Raw genomic sequence first — 11,085 nt, 5'->3', positions numbered from 1 at the left:
AATAATAATAATTATTGGGAAATGCATGGAAAAGACATTGAATGATAAAGCGGGGAGATTGATGTCTCTGTATTGACCGACATGCATGGCATTCCCTTTTGAAAAAACAATGGAAGTCAATGTAAAGTTATATGTAATCCAATGTAATATAAAGAAGATTATGATGATAATATAAAAAAAATTAATTCTACTTTTTAAAAATGTAACTACTAGAAAACTAAAATGTTATTCACATTTGTGGCCCACATTATGTTTCTATTAACAATGCTGGTCTGAAGCTAGGAATTTGGAGGATGTGTGACCTCTCAAAAAGTCAGAAAGAGGATATATGAGGGAAGAGAGCAAACGATCTCTTATATTTGCAACTGTCTTTCTAAAACAATAAAATCTGGCCCAGTCTAATGGTGCAGTTGGCAGCATACTGAATTGCAGTGTTGGAGACCACATTGCTGACCCTACTACTCCCACCTGGGACTTGAAATACACCAGGTATGAGAGCCCATGCCCAAGATCCTGATGGGCAGGAGGGCTAGAGAAAAGTGATCAAGGAGGAATAAGACCCTGGCAGGGGCTCTTCTCTCTCTCCCTCTCCCCCCCCCTCCTCTCTTGCATGTGCACACATGTGCTCTTTACCATGAATAAAAATAAATTAAAATTTAAATGTTTACACAATAGAATAATTTATAATTCAGCTATTGTTCATAGGAAAGAAAGTTTAAAAAAAAGAATGGATTGATAAGGTCCCCAGATGATGTAGAGATTAAGCCTCTAGACTTCCACATGGTTGACCACAGTTCAAATCCTGGATGTGGCAGCTTGAAAATCACACTGGATATGAGTGTGTGCATGCCCAAAATCCCAGGCGGAGAAGGATTGTGGCATGACCATCCCCCCTGGGGGATGATTTCTCACTTTTCCTCTCTATGTCTCGCTGGTGAGTACACGTGCCCTTATGGAAAAAAGAAAAAAGAATCGATTGGAATTCCTATGGAAATGGTTGAGTTCTCCCAGAAGCAGAATGTGACTGAGAATTTGAATAGAGATTCAGGAAGCACCTGGAAGGGAGATGGGAAGCAAACAGGGGAAAAAAGGAAGAGGAAAGAGGGCGTTTTAATGTGCAGGTTGTTGCTATGGACCCATGTGCTCCTTCCTCATGGGGCCCTGTGGGAGATTTTATGGAAGGAGGCTCACAGTGGTCCTAGCCAGGAGGTGAGAGAGCTAGGCTGTTCATCCACTAATTGCCAGTAGTTGCTGGTTAAGGGCCTTTTCTAGAGTCAGACTCCTCTTACCATCCCCAGCACCAGCAGCCTGCCCTGCCTGGGGCCAGAGCAAGTCCTGGGGCAGAAAGGCATAGATGCTTGCAGATAAACCAAAGCAAAACCATCAGCCAGCTTAAGAATAATGTCTGTGGGGACCAGCAGTTAGCGTAATGGCTATGTCGCTAGACTCCCACATAGTCAACTGAGGTTCACGTCCCGGACCCAGTGGCTTAAAACTCACTCCAGGTGCGTGTGCGTGCATGCCCAAGATCCCGAGAGGAGAATGGAGGAGAAGGGATTGCGGTGTGGCCATCCCCCCTGGGGGGTGATTTCTCGTTTTCTGTCTCTATGTCTCTCTCTGTCTGTCTGGTGAGCGCACGCGCCCTGTAGCAAAATCCTCTTAAAAAGAAAAAAAAGAAAAAAGAATGATGTCTGCCAGAGGCACATGGTCAGGCCCCTCTGGTGTCTGGTACAGAGACTAAAGGGAATGTTGTATCCCATGATTCATAATTTCAGCAAACATTTGTATTGCTCCCTGGTGTATGTATTCATTTTCTCATTTGATCATAATAGCACAGAGAGGTATATTTCTCATTATCTACACTTTAAAGGGTGGGAAACCTGAGCCCAAGACACGTCTAGGCCTTTGTCTAAGAGAATACAGCTGGGCTGGTAGCCCAGGTCTTCCCACACTGCATACATGGTCAGTCTTGCCTAGCTCTGGATTTGTTCAAAGCTTAGCTTGGTAGGGAGATGTAAATATACTGATGTAAAATATATAGTTTTCAAGGTGAGAACAGGAAACTAGAACTCAACTTTTTTTTGTACTCCATAGAATTTTTTAGATATCCATAGGAAGTAGATACTTATATCTACTTAGTCCCAAGACTCTTACACCAAAAAAATATTATCTCTCTTTTACACAAAGCACAATCGAAATCAAGTGATTATAGACACTGCTGACTGCCACACAGGATGTTGGTGTTAGAGTTAAATTCCAGAAAACCTCCAGAGAGCTTGCTATAGCGGAAGCTTGTAGATGCATAGCTCATTGAGGACTGGATTTTGTTACCTTCCCACTACCCAGGTTCTCTTCAAAAGTGTTGTCAGCCCCTTAGGTACCAATTGGAAACAAGCCTCTTTCCTGGCTTCATTTCCCTTTATTATACTTCTAACGGACTTTGCTAATTCTTTGTGGACTTCAGTAACACTTGTACTATTTAAATTTGAATAACCCCAAAGGATCAGGATAGGTCAATGTGTTTCAACCACAGGCTTTAGTCCGTGCATTAGTTGATTAAATGCAGATTTCATACAAGATGTACACTTAATAAAGGGAGGAGAAAGCAAGCAGATGTTTGTAAAATCTGAATGTGTTGGATTGCATTTATCTGGCCCTCTTTTGCCTACTAACTTTAGAAAAGCCATACCTATGACAATTGAACTGTAAACAGTTAGATGATGTATTTCCCTAGAAATTTCCTGCTGTGAAAGGAAAACTAAAAGGATTCCCTTAAGTTAACACACCCAAAGTTGACAGATATACACTACTATATCAATTGTTAAACTGAGAATATTAAATAATGGAATGCCTCAAACTTATTCTCAAGCTTTTGACCATAAAGTAATTAGCAGTTGCAGTTCATTCCAAACAACAGAAAAACTTTGACTTTCATTGTTGTTGTTATTGTTATTATTGTTGTTGTTAAGAGCTTTAAAAGCAAGTTAGTTTTTCTTTGGTACAAACACAAGATCATAAAGCTACACCTAAATCTCTCTGTCTGGCCCATTCTCTGATTCTCTGGCTTCTTGTATCCCATCCTTTAAGTGAGAAAGTTATTTTTCACCTTTAGAATTGTCATATTTGTCATGTTTTCAGTGTTTTAAAGACAAAAATTGAACATTTCTTGTTGATCTTGAAGTCCAAAGGAAATATCCACAAAGCTTCTTTCTAAATTCTTAGCACATGAGAATCACAGATAATATAGTTTAAAATGTATTTTAAAGAAGACGTAACCAAGGTTAAATGTGAGTGGAAAGTCTTTAAGGACCAGAAGTGGAGAAGAGTTTAGAGTGGTGAGAGGAGACTGAAGCTGAACTACTCTCAAGAAGTAGAGATGAGATTGGACAGTGGAGACCTCAGGGAACACATAGGGGAGGGTACACCACATGTGGCCAAGCCCATACACCTGGAGGCTGAGACTTGTGCACACATTGGGCTGTCAGGGTACCTTATACCTTCTCCAGAGGTGAAGCCAGACACAGAAATCTGTTTTTTTGGTTGGTTTTGTTTTTTTGTTTGTTTGTTTGTTTGTTTGTTTTTGCTATAGGGTGCGTGCGCTCGCCAGACAGACAGAGAGAGACAGAGAGACAGAAAGCGAGAAATCACCCCCCAGGGGGATGGCCACGCCACAATCCCTTCTCCTCCATTCTCCTCTTGGGATCTTGGGCACGCACGTACACGCGCCCGGCGTAAGTTTTAAGCCACCGGGTCCGGGACGTGAACCGCGGTCGACTACATGGGAGTCCAGCGACATAGTCATTACGCTAACTGCTGGTCCCCAGACAGAGAAATCTTATGGAAGGAAACAGAGCACTGAGCCAAGCCAGAATCTGTGTCTCTACCACACACAGGTGTCCTGTGGGAATGTTCTCTTTGGGGAAAACCTCAGAACCTAACCTCGTTGTGTGTGTCTCTCCTGGCTGCGATCAGTCAGTCCCCAATCTCAGCACAGGAACAAAGTTAACACATTAGATTGGCTATCAGTCAAAAATTACAAGACACAAGCTAAAATCAGATTCTTGGGAAACATTGAGTAAACATAATTAAATAAAGAATTTCCTTTTCTCAAAAGTACTTAAGAATAAATGTGAGGTGGGTCTTCAAAAACTCCATCCTGGACCCAGTGGCTTAAACTCACACCGGGCGCATGTGCGTGCGTGCCCAGGATCCTGAGAGGAGAATGGAGGAGAAAGGATTGCAGCATGGCCATCCCCCCTAGGGGGTGATTTTTCACTTTCTATTTGTCTATCTCTCTCTGTCTTTCTGGTGAGCGCACGCACCCTATAGCAAAAGCCTCTCCAAAAAAAGAAAAAAAAAACAAAACTGCACTCGAAACTACATGTATAGAAGACTTTGTGAACACACAGTACTACAAAGGGCCTTCAAAACATGCATGAAAGTGCATACTATTATGATAAAACTATGCATGGGTTTCAAAATATTTTGCATTCAATCAAATTCATACTTTAATTCCATTTATCCTCAAACCTTTAAAGCCCCTTTGTATGTATAGTTTTCTTAAAATTATGAAAGAAGGAATTGTGTCTTTGAAACAGGAACAGAAAGTAATTCAGTTAAAAAAAAAGGGGGGGTATGATAACTTACTGGGAATGAAAATGCAGTCATTGAAATTTTAAAAATTCAGCAATATAATAAAAGTAAGATTAATAAACTTAAGAATAAACAGACTTCTGCTTCTAACATATGCATTTTAAGGGTTAGATAAAAGTGATTTTTCCTCTTAATACATCTTTCTAAATAAAAAAAAATAGAAAAGTGGAACAAAATGGAATTTTTGCAACTAAATTTTATACTGTAATAAAAAATCACCTTTTAGAAAATTGTTATGTTTCAAAAACTCTTGTATTCTTCCTGAATCCTCTTTCTCCCATGGCAGATTATAAATCTAAGGTTTATTTTCTTTCCCATGACATTTCCATTATTCCATATATTTATTTTCTTTGATCTATATTTATGTTAAAATAGTTTCCCTAATTCATTGTCCTCTCACACCTCCCTGATCTTGGCATATGATACTGGTCTATTCTCTGCTCATGGAGAACTAGTCTGCCTGCTCATCTCTACTTCCATTCCATGAAATTCCTACTCTTGCCTATCATAATTTCCCTACCTATCCTTCCAGCCTCAGCTAAAAGACTGTCTTCTTGGAAACCTTCTCCCAGCTGCCATCAACTCTTCCTCTCCACTCATTTACAGACTTTCTCTTCCAGTTGCACAGACATTTCCCTGTGGACAAGGAATAGATATTTTCATGCTTGTTTGTATAGTATCGTTCTTATTAGTAGAAGCTCAATACATACTTGTTGCGCAAATGGATACATCAATGAATAAATGGTATAAATAAAGAGCATGTGGAATGAGCGAGAAGGGAAAATCTTAGGAAGTCTTTTCCACAGCAGAGGGTTATTGTGATAGACAATGATTGAATAATCATTCCAGGGAACTTCAGACTTGATGCTCTAAAGGAATATTGTAGATTCTTAAGCAGGCTATTGATATGCTAAATATAGTATTCAGGGAAATTTGGTCTGGCATGATAGACAAAGAATAGAAGCACAGGGCCAGCTGGTGGTATACTGGTTAAGGCACTGGATCTCACATGGCCAACTGCACAATTCAAGTCCTAGACCCAACAGCTTGTAAAACATGCTGTGTGTGTGTGTGTGTGTGTGTGTGTGTGTGTGAGCACCCAAAATCTCCCAAGAGGAGAATTAAGGAGAAGGGATTGTGGTGTGGCCAGCCCTCCTGAGGGGTACTTTCTCACTTTCCTTGTGTCTATCTGTCCATCTCTCTCTCTCTCTCTCTCTCTCTCTCTCTCTCTCTTTCTCTCCCTCCCTCTTTTTTGGGTGAGTGGCACATCCCTGTAGCAAATTAAAAAAAAAAAAAAGAATAGAAGCACAAACAATAAGATGTATTATGACCATGTTTGTGATGAAGACTTCTTATAAGTGCTATAAATAGCCACATTTTCAGCAATAGCTGGACAATTAAATCCTTCATCTAAGGAATTAACTTCAGCCTTCCCATAAAAGGGCAAATGCTAAAAATCTAAGAGTAGGTGATCTCGTGTAGGAATATAGTCCTTATATTATTGCCATTTCTGATTGAAGTAAGGCAATAGAAATCCAACAACTCCCTTCTTCCCAGCTTATGATCTAATAGTAACCTATAGCTAGTAATTCAGTTGAATATTCCTGAGTTAGTGCTAGAGGCAGGAATAAGAAGAATAAAACTTGGATATTTCTAAAAGTTTCTTTTAAAAGCAGCTTTTGAAAATCTAGTTTAAATCTATAAATTCTTGAAATTGTATTGATTTCATTGAGTTTGCTAAAAAAAAGTATCGGTTTTTCCTGAGTATGAGTAATTTTCTGTATACTAAAGTATAAAATATACAGAATAATATTTTTCCTCTTTTTTCTTGACCAGCAAAATATAGAGAGTAACCTCACCAACCTTATTAAGAGGAACACAGAACTGGAGACCCTTCTGGCTAAACTCATCCAAACCTGTCAGCATGTTGAGGTGAGTATCTCTAGCTCTGTGTGGAATGTCTTGTATGAAAACCCCTAGATCAGGGTTTTTATAGTCTCATGCTTTATACTTTCCAAACAGAAATCTTTCTTAAAGTTAAATCTTTTGCAGAAGCTAAATATCTAAGACCATTAAAATGCGAAGGAACTAAAACCTCAGACTCTCTCCATCCAGGGCTTCCTTCCCCTCCATTATAACTCTCTCTGATCTAGCACTATAAAGCACCCTTTATACTGTAGATTTTAATCATCCTTGTAAAGAACAGCCCAATAATGCACCATTTCAAAGGTGTTATGTTGGTTTACTAGGGCAGCAGTAACAAGTGACCACAAACTTGGTTTATGTGAAACAATAGAAATGTATTCTCTCATGACTCTAGAGACCAGAAGTCTGAAATCAAGATGTTGTCAGGGTCAGGGTCACAGTCCCTCTGAATGCTCTGGAGGAGGAGGTTCCTTCCTTGCTTCTTCCTACCTTCTAGGGTTGCCGGCAGTTGTTGGAGTTCCTCAGTTTGCAGCTGTAGCACATTCATTTCTACCTTTGTAGTCATATAACTATCCCTTTGTGTATCTGTATTTGGGCTCAAATGTCTTTCTTTCTCTTTTCCTTTCCTTTCCTTTCCTTTCCTTTCCTTTCCTTTCCTTTCCTCCCCTCCCCTTCCCTTCCCTTCCCTTCCCTTCCTTTCCTTTCCCTTTCCCTTTCCCTTTCCTTTCTTTTCTTTTCTTTTTGTTCTCTTTCCTCCTTCCTTTTCTCCCTTCCTTCCTTTCTTCCTTAATTGCCAGAGGGCACTTGTGATCACTAGAGAGAGAGCAAAAGCATCTACCAGTGAGGTGTGGTCACACTGCAATCCCTTCTCCTGTATTTCTCCATCTTGTCAGGAATTTGGTTACACATGCACACATGCCTGGCACGTTATTCAGCCTGCCAAGGTCAGGATTCAAACCATGGTCAGCCATATGGGACTTGACTCCCTTAACCACTAGACGTGGGGCTGGCCCCAAATTTCTTTCCTATGAGGACACTAGTCATTAGATTAAGGCCTTATTCTACTCCATTATGACCTCACTTTAACTTGATTACATCTGCAAAGACCCTATTTCCAAAAGAGATTTCATTCATAGGTTAGGGATTTAGGACTTGAACATATTATTTTGGGGGACACAATTCAACCAATTACAGGTGTGTATTAAATGTATTTTAGTCATCAGATGTGTTTCCTTAAACTCTCCACAGTTGCAGGAATAGCAGAACCTATGATGAGTATACACTGTGTAAAGAAAAAATAGACACTAATTCTTTAGTGTGATTTTCTTTTCCCTTTTTTTAGTTTTTGCCACAGGGCACATGCATTCACGAGAGAGAGACAGAGTGACAGTGAGAGGGAAAGTGAGAAATCACTCCCAATGGGAAATGACCATGCCACAATCCCTTCTCCTTCATTCTCCTCCTGAGATTTTGGGCAGTCACATACACATGCACAGTGTGACCTTCAAGCTGCCACTGGGACTCAAACCGCTATTGGCCGTGTGGGAGTCCGACACCTTAACCACCACACTACTATTTGCCAGCCCCTTTATATGATTTTCTTTTTCTTTCTTTGATCTTACTATACGTGTATATATTTATTTTCATACAAATAATCAAATTTGGGGTCAGCAAATGGTGTAGTGATTATATCGCTCAACTCCACATGGCCAGCTGTGGTTCAAGTCTCGGACCTGGTGACTTGAAAATCACACTGGGCACATGTATATGCATGCCCAAGATACCAGGAGGAGAAGGAATCCTGTCTGGGGGGTGATTTTTACTTTCCCTCTCACTGTCCCTGTCTCTCTTTCCAGCGTGCGCATACACCCTATGACAAAAATCTCTAAAAGAAAAAATAACTATAATTGAAATGAAAAAATTTAAACAGAAAATAGAAAGCAAAAACCCTTTATGTGATTTTCGAAGTCCTCTTACATCTTCTTCCAACTTGTTTTTTCCACCAACCCCTGCACCACCACCATGCACATTAAACAATCACCTATTCTATTTTTTATCAATTATTGTTAATGTGTTACTATGCCTGATTTATAAATTAAACTTCATCATAAGTATGGTGTATAGGAAAACATAGTATCTATAGGGATTGGTACTATCAGGCCTTTAATCAAGTAGTTCTCTCCACCTGGTGGCCCCCCACCTGGACCCCTTGTCTATTTGTCTGAATACTTCCTGTATGTCTTCCAAGTCAAGTCAATTATAAATGTTTCTCTGTTTCCCTGAACCAGAGTCATTACTTCTTCCTTTCAATCATATAACATTTTATCAATATTTGTTTCATGGTGTTTATCACATTTTTTTGTACTAGTTCCATTTTTCTAACTAGTATATGAAGTCTTTGAGCATGGGGATCAAATCTAATTTATCTTTGAACGTTATAAATGCTAATGCAATAGTTTTCACATAATAGAAACTCAGAGGATTTATTTCAGACATATATGCATGATGACTCCCCAAAGGGCCAATCCAAATAATATTGGATGTTTGCAAGTTCAGCTCTCGAAAATATCTAAGGTTGGAGAACCAAATTATTTTGAATATTCACTTTTACTTTTTTGATAGTAACTCTGTTTCACAGTAGCAATTTCTTCAACTCCTTCCTTTTAATTATCTAAGCAGTAATTATGACCTCTCACGTGCCTGTCACTGTTGCAGCAGATGCACCATGTAGTTAAAAAAAAAAAAAAGGTCACAATGTGTTAGAGAATAATGACACATGCTTAATAACAATAAAGAGTGTTGGCAGGTGGCATGGTGGTTAAGGAGCTGGATGGACTACCACATGGCCAACCACAGTTTGAGTCTGAGACCTGGTGTCTTGAAACTCACACAGAATATGCATGTGTGCATGCCCAAAATCCCAGGAGGAGAATGAAGAGAAGGGATTGCTGCATGGCCGGCCATCCCTTCTGGGGGTAATTTCTCACTTTCCCTATCACTGTCTCTCTGGTGAGTGCACGTGTCCTATACCAAAAACCTACAATAAATAAATAAATAAATAACAATTGAACAACAGTAATGTAGCCATCCAGATGCTGAGTTCATTTTTTTTGTGTGTGTAATTTTTGTCTTTTTTATTTATTATTATCATAATCTCATTTATCTTACATTGAATCACATATAACCCCATAGTATATTACATTTCTTTTTCTAGAAGGAATACCATGTATATCAGTCAAGACATTTGTTTTGTTTTTGTCAGAGGGTGCGGTGCGTGTACTCACCAGAGGGAGAGAGGGAGAAAGCCCCAGCAGCTGGGACATGGTTGTGTTGCAATCTCTTCTCTGCCATCTCTCCATCCTATCAGGCCTTTGGGCACAAACGCACGTGCGCCTGGTATGTTTTATCAAGCTGCCAGGCTGGGATTTGAACCATGGTCAACTAGGTGGGATCTGACTCCCTTAACCACTAGGCCATAGGGCCAGCCCTGCTTTTACATTTTCAGAGTTTATTTACGGGACTAGCAGGTGGCGTAGCAGTTGCATTTCCGGACTCCCACATGGCTGACTATGGTTCGAGTCCCATACCTTGTGGCTTGAAACTCACACCAGTGTGTGTACATGTGTGTGCCCAGGAGGACAATGATCCTGGGGGGACACTGAAGGGGAAGGGATCAAAGGGGAAGGGATTGCAGCGTGGCCATGCCTCCTGGGGGGTGAGTTCTTGCTTTCTGTCTCTCTGGGGAGTGCACGTGTCCTATACCAAAAACCTACAATAAATAAATAAATAAATAACAATTGAACAACAGTAATGTAGCCATCCAGATGCTGAGTTCATTTTTTTTGTGTGTGTAATTTTTGTCTTTTTTATTTATTATTATCATAATCTCATTTATCTTACATTGAATCACATATAACCCCATAGTATATTACATTTCTTTTTCCTGGCTTGCTTCACTCAGCAATAGATCCTCCATATCTGACCATAGAATATTGTTATTTATCTGATTCTAAGGTCCACATTTTTTTTCACAGCTGAATGTCTCCAAAATTGGTCTGCAACTTAACATTAATGATGAGACACAGTTTAATGGACAGCATTTTTTTTTATTCCTACTGATGCACAAAATATGAGGGAGGCAATTAACAATATCTCAGGTTGTCTATAGAGTGTGGTATAGGAATTGAGAATTAAAAGAGAAAGAAAGATGTGAGTACAATTTGCCTAAAACTTTACAGAGGAGTCAGGACTTGAACCAGATCCTGTAGGTTTCACAATTACTATTTTTCAAAATACTCAAGATATTGGGATGGCAGCTTATTTATGCAACCCAGTGTTGTTTGTCAGTGATACAGTAGTGCTCCCCCTCCCTCCCCCCACCTCCCCGCTTAGCCACGGTTTCAGTTAGCCATGATCCATAGTGGTCCAAAAATAACTGAGTATAGTATAATAAGATAATGTGAAATGGGGTTGGGGGGGGGGGGGGACCACATTTACAAAACTTTA

The 11,085-nt window shown here is 39.8% G+C and overlaps 1 protein-coding gene across 1 annotated transcript in view; it reads left to right on the top strand.

The window, feature by feature from the left end:
• The window catches only part of MID1 (midline 1), a 182,351-nt gene that overhangs the window by 96,671 nt on the left and 74,595 nt on the right, over positions 1–11,085 (top strand). The window contains exon 3 of the mRNA XM_006166664.3: positions 6,490–6,585. Within this exon, the coding sequence (XP_006166726.1) occupies positions 6,490–6,585 (96 nt within the window). The remainder of the gene's footprint in view (positions 1–6,489; positions 6,586–11,085) is intronic.

The sequence above is a fragment of the Tupaia chinensis genome, unplaced genomic scaffold (assembly GCF_000334495.1).
Source record: "Tupaia chinensis unplaced genomic scaffold, TupChi_1.0 Scaffold144313_1, whole genome shotgun sequence".
In the NCBI taxonomy this organism is placed as follows: domain Eukaryota; kingdom Metazoa; phylum Chordata; class Mammalia; order Scandentia; family Tupaiidae; genus Tupaia; species Tupaia belangeri.
Note: the sequence above shows the minus strand (reverse complement) of the source record. Positions and strands in the feature narration are given on the sequence as shown.